At 48.0% G+C, this 23,347-nt stretch overlaps 1 protein-coding gene across 2 annotated transcripts; it reads right to left on the bottom strand.

The window, feature by feature from the left end:
* Nucleotides 1–1,477: 1,477 nt before the first annotated feature.
* APCDD1L (APC down-regulated 1 like) lies at nt 1,478–22,071 on the bottom strand. Of its 2 annotated transcripts, XM_032127145.1 has the most exons (4): nt 21,758–22,071; nt 10,117–10,228; nt 8,972–9,530; nt 4,471–6,586 (listed from the first exon to the last, which is right to left on the bottom strand). In XM_032127145.1, the coding sequence occupies exons 1-4, from the start codon at nt 21,792–21,794 to the stop codon at nt 5,822–5,824; spliced, it is 1,473 nt and encodes a 490-aa protein (XP_031983036.1). In that variant the 5' UTR covers nt 21,795–22,071; the 3' UTR covers nt 4,471–5,821. The 2 variants fall into 2 exon arrangements, with proteins under 2 accessions (XP_031983035.1, XP_031983036.1); XM_032127144.1 differs by lacking the exons at nt 10,117–10,228; nt 21,758–22,071 and having other exon boundaries at nt 1,478–6,586; nt 8,972–10,110.
* Nucleotides 22,072–23,347: the final 1,276 nt, after the last annotated feature.

Raw genomic sequence — 23,347 nt, 5'->3', positions numbered from 1 at the left:
GTCCTGAAGCCTCTGCGAGAGTGAAAAGTGCAAAAGGGACGTGGGGTCTGTGAGCACAGAAACGAGGCTGCTTTTCCTTGGAGTAAACTTGAACTTTGGATCTTTCCTCCTGTGATCTGTCATTAGAAAATGGCCTTCTCCGGAGAGCAAAACAAAAGAAGTTAAGAAAACAAATGAATTAAGAAGAATTAATTGAAGCTGTGTATTACAAGTTGACATTATACATCTGGCATTTCTGTTTATGTTTCTGCATTGGTACATTTCATTCTGATTTAATAAGTTCCTAATTTTGTGGGGGTTTTTTTCAGGATTTCGAAGTGCCTATGAAGAACAGCCCGTAGTAAAGTATTGTTCCCAGTTTAGCCGTACTTCATTTTTTTAATCAAATCTTTTTCTTTAGTGGATAAACTCACAAGATTAGAAAAGCCTCTTGAACTCCCTCATGTTTGGGTTGGCAAATGTCCCACACACAATTACCCACAGAGAGCTACTTTTAAAAGACCTTTATTAAGGCTGTACAGAGTCAAGCACTCAGGAGTTAGGAAATGGCAGAACCAGGTTTGTGCACTGTGAGTTTGGGGAGTACATTGCAGTGTCTGATCATTTCAGTGATCAAAAAGTGAGCTGAGGCTGCTCAGAGATTGTCCAAAACTGCCCGGCTTTGTATGCCTGGACTTGGAGAATCCTGAGTTCTCTTAAATTACGTATAAATAGGTTTTTAAAAGTTGAACTTAAATGCAGCAGCGTGGTGTTGGGTGTAACCCATGTGTGTGTGTGTCAGGGGGGAATTCTTTGTGTTCCATGTATGGATCCCTGTTCTTGACCCGAGCTCCCAACGTGGTGGGGAGGAACTCGGAGCTGAAGCAGCAATTTCTGTTTCCACGTTTCACTGGGAGGCCACACACAAGTGTGACTGGAGCCAGGAATCTCTGCCTCAGTGCTGAGCCCAAAGGAGTGTTCCTGTGGGGGCTGCAGACTCTGCTGCCCAACCTCCCTCCTGCTCTGTTCTGCCTGAGCTGTCGAATCTCGCTCCGTTCCCTCCCTCAGCGCTTTGGTCCAGGCCAAGTCATCCTTGTTCCTTCGCTGCTCCTTGGCAAACAAACCCATGTTCAGCCGAGCGGCTTTGAATGGCTTTTCTTCCCTGCTGCCTGTTTTCCATCTGGGTCTCTTTCTTCCCATCACCCTTCCAGGCTTGCTCTTCCCTGCTTGCCTGTCCCAGCCTTTGGCCCAGGGAGTCCTGGCTGCTGCGGGCTGCCTGGCAGGGCTCTCCCTTGGCATGGACATCTGACTGCTGCTGGATGCCTTTTCCCATCCCACACAGCCACTCACCTGCTTCCTCATTGTTTTTTCTTCCTCTTCACTCTGTAGAGTTTGGAGCAACAAGTCTTGTCACCCATCTCCTTTCTGTCTCCAGCTTCCTCCTGCTGTTCCAGTGCAGTGGATTTATTTATAGTGTGGGACAGGCTTTTATATTCCAGGGGGATTGTTTCTTAAACAAAGCAGTAGCACGATGCTGTTAATGTAACCAAAAGTGCTTCAGATTTTTTTTGTTTCATTTTATTTGGGAAATCTAGAATGCATAAATGCATTCTAAGGTATTTTTAAAAGGGAGGCATGAAGGTGGTTAATTGGAAAAATAAGTTACTGTTATATGAGCCCTGTGTCAGACCCAGGAATGTGTTTGTCTGGCATACTTGGCTCACGCTTTAAACTTCTGCACCTGCTAAGAAGCAGAAAATTGGAAAGGCAGCTTGTCTGAGGAGCTTCTGATATTAAAGAAGGTACTGAAGGATCAGACTCAGTGCAGAAAGCCAGAAAATTATTTGAGACTTAAGAAATTATTTTATTTTTGCTTTTTGGAGTTGTTAAAAAATGATTAATCTTTTAAAAAAGTATTCTAAGAGAAGTGAATGTGGCAGAGTTTACTAAGACACGTGTGCCTGTTACCATCAACTTCCAGCACACGTTGACTTGGATTTTCTTCACAGGGACAGTAAAAAGGCATTTATTTGTTTTGTAGTAGAAAGCAACCCAGTAGTCAGGATTAAAGCTCCTGGTCTGTGTCCTAGACCTGTTTTTCAGATGCAGTGTTAGACATGAAAGGTGAAGTTATTTGGGTCTGTCTTGTTTAGGTCAGATAAAGATAAATGAATAGCAGAACTGAGGTTGGGATCCTGATTGCAGTGGAGCTCAGCATACAGCCATGTGAGCTGCTAATAAACGTAATTGGTGCTTCAAAAGGGCGTAGCTGAGCAAATTTCATATCAGATCTGGGAGTGGAGAGGAAATTAGATGAAAAACTGAAGTAGAACTGACAGTTTTCTAAGTGAAAGGTATTAAAGGGCCAGAAAACTAATAATTTTGCAATTGAGAAGGGGGACAACTTTGGCTAACTGCCCATCCTGCTTCTGTGATGAAATGAAGGGGAAAATTAGATGGAAAGTAATATAAAACAAATAAGAAAAAGGGAAGCAGACAGCAGTCCATTCAAAATGGGAGTTAGGAAGTTTAGAAAATAAGGAAAGCACAAGCCAAAGAAAAACAGGTTGGAGTGCTCAGAGAGGGTGGTGAGGAGCCAAAGTTAAGAGGGAATCTGCAGAGGATAAGAACTGTTAATAAATATATGCAGGAGGTAAAACCTAGTGATGATGTAAGAGAACTGGAAAGGTGTGTCATTCCTTAGCAATGCTCAGGATTTAAAATTAACAGTTTTTAATTCAGTAGGCCCAGAAACCTTGATCAGTGTTTGCAATGAAGGAGCCTGGGGCTGTGTCTGAGCTGCTGCTGGGGGTGGTCAGTGGGTCAGGACAGTGGGGCACCCCAGAAGGGGATGGAAAAGGAGATGGATGTTCCTGATGGAGCTTGGTGTAAGTCCTTTCATTCTGTCTTTTGAGAGTGAGCTGGGTCTGTCAGGGCCCTGCAAAGCTCCATCTTCCTGGCAATCACACACTGCTGAAGTTCAAAGAGAACCACAATGAAATGGGGATGCCCAGAGAAGGGTTCAGCAGGGACCTGACAGATTCAATGGTTCCAGATCACTGAGGAAAACAGATACAAAATCACTACTGACAAAACATAACAAAAATATCCATAGCCAGGACCAGAATGAGTAACAGCTCCATGTACATTCCCAGTGCAGGCCCAGGGTAAAAGCCTAATGAATACGAATGTGTTCTTGTTTTTAATTACTGTTAGCTGTAAGTGATTATCCTCCTGTATGTCTCAGCTGGGAGAGTTGGGAATTTTGGATGCAGTTTGGATATTTACATTCTACAAGAGAAGCTGAGTAATTGGAATGGATGCAAAAAAAAAAGATTCAGAAAATACTCGTGGAGTGTGAAAATGCCTTAGAGAGGGTGAGAGAAAACTCAGTTGGCTGAGATTTCTACCAAAATTGAGACTGTCTTGATTACAGTGCACAAGTACCTTCACAGGCAGAAAATACTGCACACTGCAGCTCTCTGATCTTAAAAAGCAGCACAAGAATCACCGACTGGCAGTCAAAGCCAGGCAAATTCAAATTGGAAAAAGGCACAAATTCTTAAGAGAGAATAACTGTGTAATTTAGGAATGTGTCTTCAAAAACTGTGAACAGAACAATAAAAGTTATGATATTTATGCAAATAGCTCTTTCATGGCTTTTTTTTCCTCTCAGAGGTATCCTTAGAGGAGGAAGAGGACAAGGAGGCTCCTGATGAGGTTTCACAGGCAAGTTCAGCCAGCAGAGCAGTGGGGCTCTCGTACTGCTGGAGCCAGTGGTGCCTGAGCTGCTGCAGGGCAGAGCTTTCCCAAGGCCTTGTTGCTAACGTTGCATAAGTGTGTGATGGTGTCTCACATCATGTTAATCCCACCCCCACCTGGAAAGGATCTGTGGCCTTGTAAGAGCTTTTACGCCGTGCAGGACCTGAACACTTGTTAAGTTTAATCCGTTTCCTTGCCATGTAAATGAAAAAAAAGTATCTGCACACAAATCTGATTCATGGGGGTAAATGTAGGGCAGGAATTGCCTTCCTCCTCCTCCACCCACTCTCCAAAGGCAGCACAAGGCTGTTGCCTATTCCTGCCACGGGCATGTGTGTCCAGCAGAACAGGTACCTGTGCTGAGGGGAGTCAGGGCCACGCGAGCGCAGTGATGGGAAAGGAAAAGTTCTGCCAGTGTGTGGCTGACAGCAGGTGCAGCTGTGCTGCCCAGGACTTGCATCCTAATGGGAACACCCCAAGGAGACACCATCTTCTCCGAGATCACTTCCAGTTGCCCATGGATCTCTGTGCAGCAGCAGCAGGGAGCAAAGCACAACCAACACGACTGGAAATCAGATTTGCCTGCTGAAGTCTCCTCCATGGATTGGGAAGGGAACCAAGGCAAGGCAGCCAAGCCTGGCCCCTTTGTGTATCACCTTTGGAGTAGAACTGTTCATGTGCGTGACTAATATTGGGTCATGCCTGGAACATGGGAACATGCTGACAACATTTATGTCGCAACTGTAATGCATTTAATAAGCATCTCATTTGAATTATTAATGTACAGATCCCCCCAAGTATTTTTATGTTATAACCCCCATAATTTAGCTAAGTACAAGCTGGAAGTTCGTAAATACAGCATTAAGAAGGTGGCTATTGCATAGCTGCTTTAACAAAATATCCTTTGTGGGTAAGATATATAGGCTTATTTGGAGAGGATTTAGCTGCTGGAGAAGGGCTTCTCAAGGAAGTTAGATGATGCTTAGCTGCAGCAGACAGGGAATATAATTTCTTAGTTTGTCCTTCTTGTCAGTAGGAATCAGTTTGACCTGACTGTGCTGTCTGATCTGAGCATCTCTTCAGCTCATTGTTCACCAGAGGCAGATTTATAAAACATCTATACAGGAATGAGCCTGGAAGTGACACTTTGAGAGGAGAGCCGGACTAACAACTGCTGTGCCAGTAACTGAAAAGGAAGCAGTGAAAATACATGGCCTAAGAAGGCTGGTGAGGGATCTTTCCCTTCACACTGTGCGCGGTGACGGTGCCTGTGCCGGGCACGGCAGCAGTGACACAGGGACACTGCTGATGTCCCACAGCCATGCCAGCACTGCACTGGAGAGCTGGGATAACACAGCAGGGATGCAATGCTGCAGCCAGGGAATGCTGCGGCTTGGAGCTGTTGTGCCCAGAAGTGTTTTCCATCTACTGTAATCTATGCCCAGGGTCAGGTGGAACAATCGAGCCCTCTGTGAGGGCTGTTCCGGGCATCTCCAAGTGCAAGACTGTTTGTGGGTCCCTGTGTGTGACATACACAGGCAAAGTGCAGAAAATATCTGTAAACTGCAAGAGGCATGTGAACTGTGCCCTTCTCAAGACTGCTTGCTGACTGTTTATTGCCAACTGATTCTGCAGATTAAATTTGCATGAACAGCAAAAAGGAGTGTGATGGGAGGGAACTTAACCTCAAAGAAACTCAGCAGCCAACACTTCGGATGTTTGAATTACATCTGAATCAAGCTCTTGATTAAATCTTAGCAATGTCAAAAGCTCAAAGCAGCAATTTTAATTGATGTCACTTTTTTCCCCCCTCATGTTGCTAAATTATCTGTTGCAATGTGCAGCGCATCCGTGTCACTACATTAAATTTGCACGCAAAGAGCGGAGATTAGGCAATAAAGCCACAGGACAAACAGTGTGGAGTCAGGCATATCTCCTTGGCTTCGTTCACTATTGGGCGTTTTTAAAAAGTGTTTCCAAATCTGAGTAAAACTGATTCCAGATGTGCTCATTTGAAGGGTATAAAAATCACGCTAGCACCAAGATTTGTCTGAATTCTGCACTGTACCTGAAGAGATAACTAGTCCCATCTTAAAAACAGAAGTGCTATAAACAATAAAAAGGCCACAGGCAAAGGTTTTAGTGCTTCGTTCCCGTTAGCATCCTTTCTTCCCACGTATTTTAGACTAATATAGTTGGAGAATTCCCGTGAGGCTGCAGCACACTGGATCAGAGGGGCCTGGTAGGACGTGGGTCGCTTGTCGGGGCTGTCGGGGCTGGAGCCGTCCGTGGGCCTCTCCCCGATGTAGAGGAGGCTGCGCTCCTGCGTGTCCTGCTCCGTTTTGAACAGTTCGTACTCGGTGTGGGGCAGCTTGATGCCCAGAGCCAAACATCCATTCGTGGGTGTTATATCCTGCTCCACCCCGGCGCTCCAGGAGCCTGCCAGCCCACAGCTTCCCGGTTCCGAGGAGTTGAGCATCACCACCGTCACCTGGTCCATCGGCGTCACCCGAGCCTGGGTGACTTTAAAAGCCAGCTCGGTGCCACCCCGCACCTTGGAGGAGGGGATGCCCTGCGTGTAGTGCCCGGAGGCGTAGATGGTGAACGTGGGCTGCCTGCAGAGCGGGTCGGAGTAGTGATAGTAATGCCCTTCCCAGGTGTGGTTGTTGCCGTGGAATGTGAAGTACCTGGTGAGGAAGAGCACGGCCGGCCGGACCTCGCAGTGGGTGCTGACCCAGCTGCCGCTGAGCTGCATGGGCAGCGCGGCTCTGGCGGGCAGGATCGGGGGGTGGTGCTCATCAGCCCTGGAAATAATCCCGCACGCCGGGCAAGGGTGCACGTGGTGCTGCAGGAGACAGAAAATAACAGTTCTGCGAACTGGGAAGCAAAAAAAAAAAAACCAAAAAAACAAACCCTTCCAGAATATTTCAAAAGCTTCGACTCCCCTCGTCCACAGCAGGGTGCGGAACTGCGGGGAGCTTGCAGAGGCAGCCGAGCAGATTAAGGGAGATAAAGCGCTGCCCTGCTCTTTGCTATTCTGGTAGCTGAAGGACACTGGGCTGTGCCCTGCGGCCGCCCCGTGCTGGGGCTGCTGAGGACAGGCCGAGCGAGGAGGCCGGGGCAAGGGCAGAGCCGCTGCCAGGGCAGGGAACGCTCCCTCGGCACATCCAGGTTGTTCCCCCATCAGTTTTCCATGGCGAGCTGGGTGAGGATGCGGGTGCTGGGCGGTGTCAGAACAGTGCAACGCCGCAGTTTTTGGGAAGGAAGGAGGCTGTGACACCTGGCCGTGGGGAGCTCCTGGGGCTGCAGCCTCTCCAGTACAGCCCAAGGTGCTCTGCCTCCCCCTCGCCCCGTTCCCGCCCTTGTTCCCACAATCCAGGGATTCGGGGGAGCACCGGGATGAGCCGGGAGGGGAGGGAGGGGGCCGTGGGGTTTTTCCAGCAGCCAGAACGGGAGAAGAAAGGGACCCTCTGCAGAAAGAAAGCCGTGACCTTGGCTTCCCTGCTGGTGGAGAGCTCTGAGTCAAACCAGTCCTGCCCCTGATCCGGTGCCAGCAGGGGTTTTGTGTAGCTTGGAAATTTTTCTTATACTTCATATATCACAACTGATTTATTTTTAAATAAGCAGGGTTGGAACATTATATAATTTTCTAGAGCACGAGCTAATCTTTACTGAACTGTCTTAGGCAAGAAGGTTAAATAACTCAGTAGTTAACTGTAGGGTGGGTAATTTACATGCAAGTTGATTGGAGTCTACTGTAATTTAGTCATTTTCAGCTTGCTTTACTGCTACTGTCACAGTAATGAGTGCTGACAGTACACAGTACATTATGGCTAAATAATCCCAGAAGTTGGCAAATATATATGCTCTCCTTAGGCAGGAAATTCTTTGATAATGAAAGGTAATTTGGGAAGAATGGGTTTCTTTAAAACAGATATAAATTTAAGGGGAAAAGAGTGATATTTTCATAAAGAGAGTTAAAAAAGAATTCCTGACATAGCTGTGTAACTCACCAGCACAGGCAAATGGATGTCAGTTCACAGATTTTTTTTTTTTTTTTTTCCAAAAAGAAAAGAAGAAAAAAAAAGAAAAATCCTGTGCTCAATAAAATTATCACTATGGACATGGAGCCAAAACTCTTACTTGCTTAAACCAGTCGTGTGAAGTTATTTCTAATGTATGGCAGCTTCTAATTATCGCCAAGTGGTGACATCATGTGTGGGTCCATTGGAGAGCTGTTGGCTGATTAATTACAGGGCTGCATTCAGAGAGTGAATTTCAGTATCTTTAGGTTTGGTTTTAAATTAACTTTTAAAAGTGTTTATGTTTACCATCTGGTTTTGCTCATATATATGGTTTTGGCCCAAGATAACACAAGTTTAACCAATTTGAGAATGTTACTTTCGAGAGGGAGAGAGGGGTGTTGCCCTGTGTTTTTCAGAGTTCAGTTGGTGTAGTTCGAGGTGTGGGGAAATGTTGCCCCAAAATATTTTTTTCTCATGTATTTCCTTTCAATCTGGCAAAGTTCAGAGAGGTTTTTTCACCCCATCTCACTGCTCCACCATTTCTGATTTGATCAGCTTTGGTTTGGAGGGAAAGGTGCTTTCCTGGGAATAAACTAAGCTGCTATATGACATAAAATAAAACAGAATAAAAGGCAACCAAGTCTGCTGCTCAGTTTTATGTATGTCAGAATGGAAGTTTGATTTCTGTGTAATAACATCATTGTATGGGGGCAAGTTCCTGTGCTACTGGCATTACACCAAGGACTGAAGAGATCCCTTGTTCCCCTCAGCCTGGAGCACACCCCAAAGAGCAGAGAGAGGGCAGGCAGATGAAGGACAGAGCAGATGAAGGGCAGAGCAGACAGGCTCTAACAATGGGCAGCCTGAAGCCTTCACTGACTTTGGTTGTGCAAAACAAGGAAACTGCATCTCCTAGGAAAACACAGCCAAACAAAAGCTGTTAACTCCAGGCCCGTCAGTGCAGGCTTGTTTCCCATGTTGGTTTTGCTGAGCTTTCACCTTGGTCCTGTTCTCTCAGGAGGGCAGAGGATGAACCCCACATGCCATGGAGCACCTGGGGTCCCACCCCTGCAGCCCTGCACGGCCTCACTCGCGTGTCCTTAGGACTGCGGGGGCCAAGTGCTGCGGGTGCCACTTCAGCAGCAATGAACGTGCTGGCAAAGCCCTGATGCAGTGAGGGGGCCGTGCAAAGGCCTCATCCTTACCAGGGCGCTCTGCATGGGGCGCTGGTAGCCGGTGGGGCGGTAGTGCAGCCTCTCCCCCCAGTCCGTGTGGATGTCGCCCAGGTACAGCTCCTCCACCAGCTGGCTCCCGCTCTGCTGCGGCTGCAGCAGGGGCTGGTAGTGCCTCTCCACGCGCACCAGGCTCAGCTCGTGCATGGCGAAGCCCAGGGCAGCGGTGCAGTCGCGCTCCGTCTTGGCGCTCAGCACCTCGTACAGGGCTCCGGGCGCCCAGGAGCGCCCCGGGGGCAGGAACCCGCTGCAGCCCTCGCCAGAGGTCTGGTTGATCCAGGAGGCCACCTCCCGCATGGCCTTCTGGCTGTGGAACACGATGCCCACTTTGTGGAGGTGGTAGTCGGCCTCGGTGGCCCCGCGGGTGATCCAGGAGGCCTGGCGCAGCCGGAGCTTGCCCTTGATGACCAGCGAGTAGGAGGGGTCGCGGCAGGAGGGGTCCCAGTAGTAGAACTGGAGAGCCTTGAAGAGCCGGTTGGCGTAGAAGAGGTAGGATCGGGTCAGGAACTCGGGTCCCGGCCGCACCTCACACCTGCGGGGAAGGCAGTGCTGAGCCGCCGCGGAACGGGGAGAAATCCCTCCCAGGGCAGCCGGGGTGCGGGAGGAGAGGGGCGAGCAGGGATGGGAGCAACTTCCCGGGCAAGAGCCTTCCACACGTGGCGGCCACCCTTGGGTGATTTTATAGTCTGGGCATCTGCTACTAAAATGTGAGAGTGATGGACAGAGGATCTTAAACTTCATGCACGTCCACAGGGAGGAGTGCAGAGGGCAATGGGAATCAGGGCTGCTCTGCCCGTTCGAGCTGTACCGCGATGGGAAAGAAGCAGGAGGCTCTAGGGACACCCGGGGCTCCCAGCCCTCCTCCAGCCGGGAATGGGGGCTTGCGGAGGGGGAGAAGGGAACACATTTGTTACTCTGCCGTTTGCTGTGTCCTGACAGCACCGAGGGTGGGCAGGAGTCGCGCTGAGGGACTGGGGCAGGAGGTGTCCAGGGGTCTGGGGGCGAGTTCCCTGTGGGTGGGGGGGTCCCTTCCCAGGAGAACGGGGTTCCTTGCCCGGGATATTAGGGGCGCTTTTCCAGGGGTGGATGTGCATTCCCGGGATCTGGGGGTGCCTTACCCGGTGGAGACCCAGCGCCCCTCCAGGCGGGGCGGCAGCCGCGCGGCGATCCCGGCGCTGTCCTGCAGGTGGCGCAGCTGCTGGCGGCACCGCGGCTCCGCGGCCGCGCAGGCTGCGGGGGGAGCGGGGAGCGGGGTCAGCAGCGCGGGGCAGCGGCGGCGGAGGGCAGCCCCCGGCAGCGCAGCCTCCCGAGCCTCCCGCACAAGGAGCGGACCCCAGGCGGGCTCGCTCAGCGGCAAACTCTTAGCTAAGGACACAGGGGTTTTTATTTCGCTCAAGTTTTCCGACTTGAGTTTCATCCGAATCCAACCGGTTTTTGGATGAGATCTTCAAATAAAGCCGAGTACTCTTTGTTCGTGTTCTCCCCCTCTCATGCTATTGTTGAGGCAGTGACTGGAATGGGGAATTACAGCATGGGAACGCTGGCCTCGCCTGTCGCCCGCCATAAGGACAGTAATTCTGTCACTTACCTCATTTCCCATAACAACGGATGTTATTGGCTTAGGGAATGTGTGAACACTCAGCTAAATCCTGAAGACCTTTGCATGCACACACACATATGTACATATATTCCTATACATTATTCACTCTTTACTTAAGCACTCTGTGGCACTCACTGCAGGCTTGCTGCTCTAAGAAACTTGGGATTTCCCTCTTCACAGCACCATGGAATGAGCTCTGGGTGAAGCTCCTCCTGAAACCCCACTGATTCTCTGTGGTACAACTGACCCTGGTCCCGGCGGAGCTCAGCCCTGCCAGGGCTTTACGAGCCCAAATGGCGTTTGTTTGCTCCAGCTGTACTTTGCATTTTACCCAGGAGTGTGCTGGACATCTTGAAGCCAACTTTTGCTCGCTCCATACCAATGTTAGGACACAGGTTGCTTTCCAGCCTGCCTATTAGCTGGAACAAAAGATCCAACATCTATGTGTCACCTTCCCACAGGATGAGGATGTGAAAATTGGCACACCCTGCACCTCAGTCAAGGAGATGAAGACACAGTCACAACATACAAACCCTAGACCAAGTCAAGTGGGAACTTTGTGATTAAACGTCTGCTGTGCAAGTCAGAGGCTCCTGAACATGTGACAAAGGAGAGGGATCCCGACTCAATAACTTCAGACTTTTATCTGACGGACAAATTCAGTCACTTAACTATGGCGCTGCCATTTGTGATGGTTTTACAGGTCACTTGAAATGTGTTTGTGTAGACTTAAGCACACAGAGCCTGAACTACCATGAAGGGAATAAACAAGTGGAAAGGGAAGCCCTCAGGGAAGCAGGAGAGCAGTACCCAAACACCAGGGAAGCCAGCCTTTTCTGGTACTGGAGTGCATGAAACAGCTGGAAAGACACATTATTAGAATTCAGGGCTCTTCTGGGAGCAGACTCACAACTCTGCTGCTCTTACCAGCCTTGTGGGCTAGATGGGGTGAGCAGGCACAGCCAACTCCTTCACAATTGCTTGCACTCGTGCTTCCTGAAATGCAGTTCCTGTGATTCTTCATATGAAAATGGGAAAATATGGGATGACAAAACCCACTGCTATTAGTTCAACCTCTAATTTGGCAGCTGCAGCATGTGTAAGGCTGCCCCTTGGGTGCCTGTTTAGTAGAGCAATTAGGAGCTGGGGATCTGTATCCTCATCCCAGCTCTGCCATGACTTTGCTCCGTGGTCCTGTGTGCTCCCTACTCCCAGGGCTTCTTTTAAATTCACGCGCAGAATATGCCAAGATTCATTTGACTGCCCTAAGAGGCCTAAATACTGGAGAGTCATCAGAACAAGGGCAGTCCAAACTGAACCACACTTCAAACAAGCACAAAGTTATTATACTAAAGAATACAGTAAAGTAAAAAATAACTGTATATGTATTAGAGGTAATAACAGACATAAGGGTCAGATTTGCTCTTGCCCATAACCACAGAAAGACTCCAGAGGTGTCGGTGCAGTCTATAGATATATAGAATATAGCTATAAAATATACATAATATAACCCAGTCAACTCACAAACTGAGCTCTGTGTGTGTTTATTGCAGCAGAAGCTTCAATATCTCACTGAACCCTTCGTGCTACTCTTGGCAGAAACACTAATAGTCTACATTGTTTGGGAGCAAAGGCACTTTGGCAATGCAATCACTGCATTTTGACACATTCAATAGAAAAGGGAATTTTTATAATTGGGATCAAACTCCATGCAGAAAAAAAAAGCCTCCAGAATGTAAATATTTCACATGATGGGAATTCCTAGGGATTTTCTCTTACTTAATTGTACACAAGTCTCCAAGCTGGATGCATCCTCAAACCAAAAGCTATTGGCTTGTGTCCAGATTTTGTGGCTGCTTTTTTCTCTCTCAAATACTCCAACCCCACAAGATCCAAACATCCTTTCAAGCTGGAAAAGTTCAGTCCCAGACCTAAAATCTGTAGTTAGAGCACTTCTCTATTCCAAGAGCAGCATAAAGCAGCTGTCACTCATATGTCACTCTGTTACTCAGCCCCTGATAAAGCACAGCAGAGCAGCTCCTCTGTCTTAAGAGTGACACAAATTAACTGCTCTGTAGAGTTCTTAGGCAGGAGGAAGGAATTATTCACAATTCATCTTCAAGACAAAAATCCTCATTCATAGGAAAATCTAAAAAATGCCTAACTGTGATCTCTTCCCCTCACTCGCTCTGCCATCCGTCTGTATTGATTAACCACCAGCCTTTCCAGAGAGCTCCTCAGCACAGCACTTAGACAAAACAGGGGCTTTTTCCAGCTTTCCAGTGCATGCAGCATCCCAAAGACCGGCCGAAAGCCTCGGAGCAAAGGGGTTGCATGCACGCTCAGGCAGGCAGGAGTGGCAGAGCTGGGAACTGCTCATCACTGCAATCAGCACAAACTGGATCAAGCCTTGAGCAAACAGCACCAGCAGCAAATGCTGACCAACTCATCCCTCATTTGTATAAACCACTTTCAGGAAAATCAGGCCCACGGCATCAAATGATAAGAAAGGCAGAACTGGAAATTCTCAAATTCTCCACACAGTAAATTGTTGGTAAAATTAAGGTGAAAGATTCCAAGGCAACAGCCAAGCCTGGAAATGAGAGCCTTGTGCTACACAAGTGCTGTGTGTTCCAGATGCAGAGCCATTTCTCACTTCTAAAGGAATAAACCATCAACCAAGAGAGAAATGCTGTCATATTCCTCCTTGGAAACAAATCGTGTTTGTGCTCCCCCAAGCATATTGACTCTGGAAAAAAGAGAAGTTGAGTCACACATCTGTTTCTTCATAAATGGAGGAGAAAATTCATATATTACAGTTTGCACCAAATTAGTTACTGTGGGTCAGCTCTTCTCCAGAGCTAGATTGTTTAATCTGTTACATGTTATTGCCTCCTATGGCCAGAATTTATCATTCCCATTTATAATTCTAATGTTTCAGTTAGTCACCCACTCACAGGGATAAGATCAGGGCCTGAGGTCATGGAGCATTACACATTTCTTCATTTAGAGATGGCATAAAACCTTTGATATTTTCTGAGGAATGTTCAGACTGGAAAGAAATGGATGATAAGAAATGTATCAATATATTTTGCATAAGAGGATTATACTTTTCCACACAGTCTTCATTAACAGAGTAAAACAGTGTTTCTTTAGCATTTTTCTCTCCTGAGAGCACACAGAATGGATTTTGGGCTAGCCACTAACGGAGTAAGCATTCTTTTAAAAGCAAAAAAAATGGTTGTATTTAGCAAATCAATTTTTCCTGTATTTGTGTGGAGATTAAGTTAGTGGTGCTTTTAATTCATCAGAAAAAGGCATTCCCGAGGAAACAGCTCTGTGGGAAGAGATAAATTTTATATTATAATGTTAAAAAGTTATAAAATTTAAATATAACCCACTGGGGATGGAAAGCTGTATCACAGCAGAACCTTGCATTTTGCCTATCTGCAATCTGAACACAGTTCAGGACAGGACTTAAGCACATGCTTAAGTCTAATTGGTTTCAGTGAAACTTAAGCATGTGCTTGAAATTAAGCCAGTGCATGAGCATTTTTCCTGATTAGTAATGCCTCCCTGAACTGAAGCCAGAATGTGGTCAAGTGGTTGAGGGAGGATGCCAGTGCTTTCACTGGAGCACTGTTTGGCTTCTGGAAAAGTATTTCTATTATTCATCCCTTCTCTTAGTTGTCTGTAAAACGGGTATATTCACATTTAGCTGTTTCACCAGTCTGGTGCTCAGTTCATGATATTCATAAAATGCTTTGAATTCACTAAATGTTTCTCAGTTATGCCTTCAGGGCTGGCACAGTAACTGTATTACCCACGAACTATCATTGCAGACCATCACCTTGAGTTTCCTGTGCACATCTGAGCATAATCATACATGAAATCCTGCAGATCCTAAGAGGAAACTCGGCCAACTCAAAATTCCCAAGTAGCTCAGGATTTTAGAGAAGTTTTCAAAACATACTTTCACCACATACTTTTAGCACAATGGCAAATGAGTTCAGACATCACATTCTACGGTTTTAGCCTGGCTTTGTGTGAGCACTGCCTGACTGTCTCATATCCACAATTAAAATAGTGAAGGGCTTGTGGTGAGTTGCCTGGAGGTTTTTAAGGCACTAGAGAAGTAAATATTTTGCTCTTGGAATCATGGAATCATGTATTTTTCTTGTTAAGTGTCATGTCCAGCAACAGATGACAAGACAGATGGGATTTGTGGTAGGGAAGGGAAGGAAGGAGAAGTACCTCAAAGATCTTCTTCAGTATAAACTACATTTAAATAAAATGGCTTCTCAAAACTGCCTCTCTGGCTGTTTACCCCAAAGCAAACCAAGCCTAAGACTGTAAATGGGATTCAAGGGCTTGATCCCAGTTTTACTTGGAGTCTGTAAATAGGAAAGGTCCCATCAGCGCCTTATTCAGAAGATGCCCATCCCCGTAAACTGACAGTAAACACTCCATTTGAGGAAAGAAGGAGAAATGGGATAGAGGGAATCACAGAATGGTTTGGTTTGGAAGGGACCTTACAGTTCATGACATTCTCTAATGGGGTGAACTAAGCAGGACAGGTAAGAGCTGCCACAGAGGACTTGTGATGACAAACGAAAGTGCGAGAGGTGGATGTGAGTCCACCCTCCCAAAGCTCTCCCGCAGTTCATGCTCACCAAAGCACCACTCTTAGGTTACACAGCAGAGCTCTACTCACAACATCCTTGCTGTCCTGACAGAGACAGGAGCCATTTCACTTCATGTTCCTCCCTCTTACCCCCAGAAGATGCTGCACAGACTCAGACCAGTCTATGCCTTTTCCACAGCTAAACTGGTCGGTGTGAAAAGACTTACTGGAGAACAGAGCAGCAATTCCGTACAGCCCAATGGCCCCAGCTGGCCCAGCCACTGTGGTCAGCTCAGGGGTAACTGTCCCTTAGCTCAGAGCCCATCCTGCTGCCAGCCCTGCTCTGGGCAGCCCAGTCAGGGACAGGAGAATGGGCAAGAGGGCTGAGAACAGGGTCCTGCGGTGAGCCAAAATCAGAGAGCTCACAGCATTAACATATCATGACTTATGTTAAACTCTGATCAGTATTGCCATGTAAGTTTGGCACAGGTAAATATAAAACCAAAACCCAAAAGAAAGCAAAGGAAAGAAAGGTGATGTTGGAGCTTTTTTTGCTTGAGAATTGCTGAAAGTTTGAATTCCAGTTTGGTGAGATTGGTGAGACCGCAGTGAGGTGATCTCTAACTCCTGGGGTGCCTGAACAGTGAGAGGGTGGGGAGAACACATGGGGGGAAGCATTTGTTTTCCAAAACAAAAGCAAGACAATTCAGTCCAAGGCTGAACAATACCCCGGCAGTACTATCGTGACTCAGTTAAATTCTAACTGGAATTCACGTTCTTACCAAATGGCAAAGATTACATCTATCTTCCTGAATTCAGATGAGTTGGAAACCCAACAGAAAAAACAGCACATGGATGTGAAATTAATGCCACACTGTCATTTTGAATGTGTAGAGCATCCATGCAGGTTTTGGCAATGCCCCTGAACCCCTGCACAGACACTTTATTAGACACTATCATGGCCATTTTTAATAGTGATGGCTAAGCATATATTTTCCTGGAGTGCTTTGAAGAGCGGAACCAGTAATCAGCCATGGCTTGGCTATAAAATGTCAACCTCATTTCAAACATCTAAATCACTCACATGGACCAAGAGTGCAGAGAGGACCACCCACCACATAATATTAACATAAATACCACGTTTACCCAAAGCAAAATGAGCAACTGGAACTGGCGGGAGTTGAGAGTAGAACAACAAAAAATGATGAGGGGGTGGGAGGGATTGAGTTACGAAGCAAGATTAAAAGAGCAGAGTACATATAGCCTGGGTGAGCAAGATGGATATGATAACAGCCTATAAATATTCACAAAGCACAAACACCAAGGAAGGGAAGGAATTCCTTACAGTGAATAAAGAGATTCTGTTGGGAGTGAATGAAGGGAGGAAAAACATGTGGCTTGTATGGCAGGGTGAACTTCTCGAGGCACAATGTAGTAGGCAACGTAAGTCCACTTGTTTGGCAGGATTTTGAGGGATTGAGCAAAGCTTTAGTTCAGCAGGGAACAACCCGCTCTTGGCAGGGAGTTGGCGGGATGATCTGAGTGGCCTTTCAGTCTCCCACTGCCATGGAGCTGTCCCAGCTCCCCGCTCCCACAGGGGACAGCTGCTCTCCTGTGTAAGCACATTGTTCATTGCTCTTCAGAATCCCTGCCTGGCCTCCATGGGACTAGAAATAAGGGCTGGATGCACAAAGGCATTTAGGGACGTAGAGACCTAAGCAACTGCAATAGCTACTAAACTGCGGGACACAGCTGGGAATCCCAGCAGGTCCCTGCCATGTCAAGTACTCACTGTTGAAAATCTAAGTCCAGGAAATTAGGTTATAAACCCACTAAAGCAAGAACAATCCTTTTGTTCTCTCCTTATTTAGCACCTAACACAACAGGACTCTTGGCACTGCTGCAAGGATACTGTTTATAGTAATAAAAATAGGATCTAATAGGATCTAATATTCTGAGGCTACTTGGCTCCTGTGAAGCCAAGGATGAGAAGGGCATTCAAAAGCAGTCATAGCAGAAGGTATCCTGAGGAAAAAGCTCTGCAGAAAGGTGGGAAACTGATCCAGAGCCCACACCAGCAATACACACACATTTAACTTAAGAGTCACAAGTGACCACAGAAAAAGGTTACTTGTTCAGCTGGAGCACAGAATTATAGTTACTTCTAACATGTGTTTTGGGGTCTGGGTGTGGTTTCTAGATAGCCTGAAATTTCAGTATACAGTTTTGCCTGTCCACATTAGCCAAGTTTTGATGTGTTCCAGTTCTCCTAAACTCTGCCGACAGATGCTAAAATCAAAGCTGACATTCAACCTACGCGCTGCATAATCTAATAACGGGACTTGTGCTACTCAAAACTAACAGACTCTGGGGGCTTTTCTGCAGCAAAACTTTGCTGTCATTTATATTTTCATCTGTCTTTTCCAGGCAGCCTAACTGGGAAAAATGATTTTTTTTTCCTCTGAAAATCTTTAAAAATAACATGTCATTGTGTTTTTGTATCAACAGGGGAGAGCCAAGCCATAACCTGCTGTGTCCAGCACTTGTGGATTTAGTGAGAGTGTGAACAAAGTGAATCCAATTGTCTCAGTGGGGAGCTTGGTGTATACATTGATCCCAGAGTGCCAGGAGAAAGCTGCTTCCAAAGACCACAGTCTTGGAGTTAGACAAGGCCAAAATGTCACACATTTGTCAGTGTTTCTTATTAACCCAGGAGAAACCATGAGGGGCTTTTTCAGTGCCTGCTATACACTCAAGTTTAAAGCATTATTTTAAAATCTAAATCTCAAGCAAATCTCTTCAAGCACTCTGTGGTGAGACTTCTCCTGTTGATTTATGTGCCCTCACCCCAGCTGTAAGCAGAGAACTGCTGTTGCACCAATCCAAATATCTATCTAACAGTGCCACAGGAGCTGAGTTTCTTTGCAGCATTCAGTTTCAGCTGAATTCAAACCGTGATGATTTAATAAGCTATTCACTGAAAATGAGAAAACACCACTATGAAAGCCACAATTATCACACCATCACCCTGCTAAAACTCAAAAATAATGATGGATTTCAACTCTCTTATCACTTAACACTCTGAAGCTCTGCCATTTCAAATAAACATCAGAGCTTCTTCTCTAAGACGCAGAAATAGAACTTTTCTAATTTTGCATTTTAAACCATGAGAACTTTTAAGTCCTTAAAGAAAAAACCCCACAGATTGCAGATTACTAACCCCTCAGATCTTACACAATTTAAAATGGGAAGAGAAGGAGATGTTCTATGAATCATATTTTCAGTTTCTGGCAGCACTCTTAGCCTACAGAAGAAGGGTTACACATTGAAATTCTCACGTTCTCACTGTCAGTTTCTTGGGATTATTATATCTGAGATACACCATCTTAAAATCAGGAAGTTTCTCTTCTTTCATACCTTTATCTCCACCAGCAAATGAGTAAGAACACCAAAGCACTTGTGTAAGAGCATTGTATAGGTGCTTCCTAATTTTGAAGTTGATTTCAGCAGTGATTTTATCTCACCCATGAAAATGTTGTCTTTAGAGATGACATATGCCCTGTTGTGGGGAAACACAGGATCCCACTGAAAGCAAAACCTCTTTCCAAACTTTGTTCTGCCAGATGCAGCCTTCCCTAGCATTGGATTCCAGCTTTGGTTTTCTTCACAGCAATTTCTGTCTTTTGAAAATCTCCTTACTCAACAATTTGTGCTTGGGGGGAAAATATAGAAACCACACGATATTTTTTTCACTTGTGCTTTTTTTACATCTCAGCCCTGTTTTTATCTATATCCATATACTTTGAAACGTGGCTAGCCTATAATTATTGAAAGAACAAATAGAATCATATCACACGATCCAGCATAGCACATTAGTTGTTGATTTTTTTTGGCCAGCTTGAAAAATGAAGAATAGAAACCATCAGCTTGGTAAAAAAAAAAAAAAAAAAATTAGCTAAGTAAACATTACCCAAATAAATATTTGAACCAAAGACGATGTCGGTTTAATAGTAAAAACAGATATATGTGTGTAAATAGACAGACATCTCTATGCTGAATGTTGTTTTATCACTTACGGGATTCTCTTGCTAATCTCATAACTGAATGCAACTGGTGTTCTTATCTTACCTCAACTCTGTCATTTTCAAGCTTAAAAATAAACATTGAAAGCAGGAATAGATCTTTTATGTTAAAATCATGTAGGAGAAGATATACATGAAAAATATCACCGTGGTGTTACTGGAATGTAAAGACTTTAATGAAAGCTTAGGTAAAACTCAGCAAGTCTCTGGGGACATTTCCAGGAATGAGTGATTCTTTTCTGGAGGAGACTCCAAAGTCAGATTCAGTTACCTAACTAAAGTAGTTTTTCAACTAATTATGCACTGGTGTCATGCTCATGCTAATGTTCAGCCTCACGCAAAATGCAGAATGCCAGTCTTGCTCACAGTGAGCAAAGCTTACTCTGATTTTAATGATTTCTGGGTCTGACTTAGGTATTTAAACAGTTATTTTGAGGTTCAGTTTCCATTCTTACTGAAATCAATGAAAATTCTCTCACTGACATCAGATGCAAGAAGCAGAGAGTTTAAGTTAGACTGGACTAAGAGAAATTGTACGAGGATTTAAGAAAGAATTATTCTAATTAGACTTCAGTGAGTAAACTTGCATAACGCAGTATAACAGATCCCTGAGCAGAGCAACTTGAGCTAATAAGATACATAGAGAATTCATATTTCTCAGCTTTATTTTGCAAACACATGACAAACATCCCACAAAAGGAGAACAGGAAAGTAACTCTACAGAAGTGCCCTGCTCAGAGATTTCTTTCTGTAGTCTGGTCCTTCACACTTAACGCAAGTATCGTCCAATAGCTGTCACTACACGGTTCCTTTGCCTTGATCACTAAGCCCTGAGCTGAGAGGCAAGTCAGTGTCAGAGCTTTGCTGCCCAAAACCTCAAATGAGTGAACTAAGTGGTAGAAAGAGCAGTAGGAACCTGGTGCCTGGATTTTCAGTGTCCAGACTGCACTGGGCCCTCAGGGACATCCTCCCACCCTTCCTTTCACCTGCCTCTTCTGTTCAGGACTGCCGAGTCTCAACCAAGGGTCTCCTCTGCATTTTCCTAGGAAAATACTGTCTGAGGGTGGAGGAGTCTCCCTCAGACTCTGCTCCCTGTCATAAACAGAAATAATTTTGTGGTTTTTTCACAGCACAGTTGCCTTTGTTCTCCCATATGGTCCCTTAAGCCAGAACCTTTTCTTCTGAAACTGCTCCAAGAGCTATGGGGTTGAAAGATGCCTTTCTGAAAGGGAGCCGCAAAGATGCAGCTTGCACTGCTCCGAGAGTCTGTCTGCACAGTGGGGCTCAGTGTCACGTCCCTGGAGCAGGAGGCTACTTGTGAGGTTGTCCCTTGCCAGGGCAGGTGCTGGATCCTCCCAGGGAGAATTCCCGACTCCGGTGAGAATCACCTCTAAGCCCTTCCTGCAGCTAAACTCTGCTCAGTGCTCTCCGTGCACCACGCTCGGGACAGGAACGGGTTGCGGTGCCAAAGGGGATGCCCGCCTGCCTCTGGGGAGGAGGCAGCGACCCCAACCATTCCGGGAGCCTCGGGTGGGAGGCAGGGGATGAGCTTCAGCTCAGCAGCTCCCTGGGCAGCTCAGCACCGGATCGCCAGCCCTTCCTGGCATCCCCGCACGGCGCTCATTCGGAAAAGGCTTCGGGGTTCTGTCCCCGCTCCCGGCCCCACAGCTCGGGGGCAGCATCGCGGGGCTCCGGTGTCCCTCCGGGGCGCTCCCCGCCCGTCCCAGTCCCGGCCAGGGGCGCTGGAGCTGCGGGGCTCCCGGCACCCCGCGGGCGCACAGCGGGGAAACCCTGCCCGGGCCGGGCGGGCACCGAGGCTGAGGGAAACCCTGCCCGGGCCGGGCGGGCACCGAGGCTGAGGGAAACCCTGCCCGGGCCGGGCGGGCACCGAGGCTGAGGGAAACCCTGCCCGGGCCGGGCGGGCACCGAGGCTGAGGGAAACCCTGCCCGGGCCGGGCGGGCACCGAGGCTGAGGGAAACCCTGCCCGGGCCGGGCGGGCACGGAGGATGACCCGGGCAGGGAGCGGCGAGCGGGGAGCTCCGGGCGCCAGGTGCCTCCTGCCGGGCGGGGGCACCCCGGGATCCCCGTCCCGGCGCCGGCCCCACCGGGACCCGCCGTGCGACTTCCTCGCGCCCTCCCGGTCCTCTCGCCCCCTTCTCGCCGCTTCTTTGCACCCTCTTCTCTCTCTCCTTAGATTTTCCTGCATCCTCCTTCCCAGTCCGCTGCGCTCTCCTCGCACACTTCTCGCACACTCCTCTCTGTCCCTTTGCACTCTCCCTACAGTCAGTCCCATTGCACTCTAGCTCCTCGCACCCTCCTGCCCGCTCCTGCCCCTTCACTGTGCCCGGACGGGTGAGGGAGGTGACGGGCAGCCCCATGAGGATACGACCCTGACTCCGCCACCCGCTCGCCCTCCCGCCGCGGTACGGCACCGGCCGCCGGTGGCACCTACCTACGAGCAGCCCTGCGAGCCACCAGCACCGGACCATGGTGCCCGCTGTGTGTCCCGGCCAGAGGCGCGATCGCCGCCGGTGCCCGCGGAGCTCAGCGGGGCGCGGCGCCCGGCGGTGCAGCCATGGGCCGCCTCCGGCGCTCCGGTGCCCGCGGCACCTCGGCTTCAGCCCTCAGGCGTCCTGCTCAGCCCGAGCCTTGCGAAGGGAAAAAGGGGGGAGAAAAGAACAAAAGTATATATTTTAAAATAAAACACCACAGTCCACCCCGCTTTCGCCGCGGAGCGCGTCCTCCCGGCTGCTTATGGCTTTAATGGAGCTTGGCAGCCACAGGTTCCCGCTGCCAGAAGAGGTGGAGACTCCGCCGCCTGCGCCCCACATGCGGCCGCGCACCGCACACGCGGGGGAGGAGGAGAAGGAGGAGGAGGAGGAGGAGGAGGAGGAGGAGAAGGGCAGCCCCGGCCCGGCACCGCAGACCGAGGCCGGCACCCGCCTCGGGACCGGCCCTTTTTCCTTAGGGACCGGCCCCACCTCACCGCACCCGCGGCGGTGGGGCTGCCCTGGCCCCCGAGGTCTTGGAGGCCGTTGGGGGGCTCGGGCCAGGTCTGTGCTGTGGGACGCCATGAGGGGGTCGTCCCTCCATCCCCAGGCCATGAGGGGATTGTCCCCACGTCCCCACAGCCTGGTCCTCCTGTCCACTGTGTCCCTGGCACCCTCAGACCCTCCATTACCGCCACGGCCATCAAAAGAATGGGGTAAATCCCTTAAAAACCGTCTCAACACTCTACACATAAAAAACACGGGACCGTTTGGGGGCAAGTCAGAATGCCCACCTCAGGCGGTGCTCGCCCATGCCAGCCCTTCCCTCTCCATTCCCCAAACCAGGCCTGTGGGACAGAGCCACAATTGATAAAGGACTCCAAATCAGCTCTTGGCACGAAGCAAGGGCACAAATCTGAACTTAGATGTGTCTGAGACAGAACAACACTTTTCTTTGTATTGGTGAGCATCAATGAACCAGCTTGTTCACTCTCTTTGAGCACATAAAACAACGCGTGTCCCGTAGTGTGAGGGCTCGGCTGCCTTTGGAAGCAGTGAGGGAAGAGGCTGAGCTGCCATGGCTCTGCCAGGCCAACACTTACGGTGCTGGCACTAAAGGCTGAGGTTTAATGCATTTTTCCAGACTAAAAAACTAAGTTCAGTTTTTGCAAATGAGGCAAAGAAATCAAAACACATGTATGCGCCCGGCAGAACCCCGGGACCCTGCGCACTCACTTTTCCTGGTGAAACTGGCTGTTTCACCAAATAAAAAGGAACTTTAGGGGAAAAAAGGAAGCTCGTCTCCAAGTTCACAGCAGTATTCCTGCTGATTGCAGTGGGGAGAAGCTGAGGCCCGATTCCACAGTCCCCTATTTGCTAAGCAGGACCTTCAGCATGCTGGGGTGAGGTCTCATTGCAGTGGGTTTAATGACTTTGTCAAAAATAATGCATAGCATCTTTAATGCGAAGTGGGACAAACGTATCTGTCATGGGTGCATAAAGAATTAAAGTTTAATGATACTTGCCAAGATAAAAAATAACAAAGTCCGTTT

This window comes from Corvus moneduloides, chromosome 17, assembly GCF_009650955.1.
Source record: "Corvus moneduloides isolate bCorMon1 chromosome 17, bCorMon1.pri, whole genome shotgun sequence".
Taxonomy (NCBI): Eukaryota; Metazoa; Chordata; class Aves; order Passeriformes; family Corvidae; genus Corvus; species Corvus moneduloides.
This window is presented reverse-complemented; position numbering and strand designations above follow the sequence as displayed.

Bases quoted from the DNA above. Each gene is read 5' to 3' on its own strand.
- APCDD1L (XM_032127144.1), bottom strand. From the start codon at position 9,739: ATGAAGTTTAAGATCCTCTGTCCATCACTCTCACATTTTAGTAGCAGA. The intron at 6,587-8,971 runs GTAAGGATGAGG...TGTCTCCTGCAG, and splicing joins GCCCCATGCAGAGCGCCCTG to CACCACGTGCACCCTTGCCC.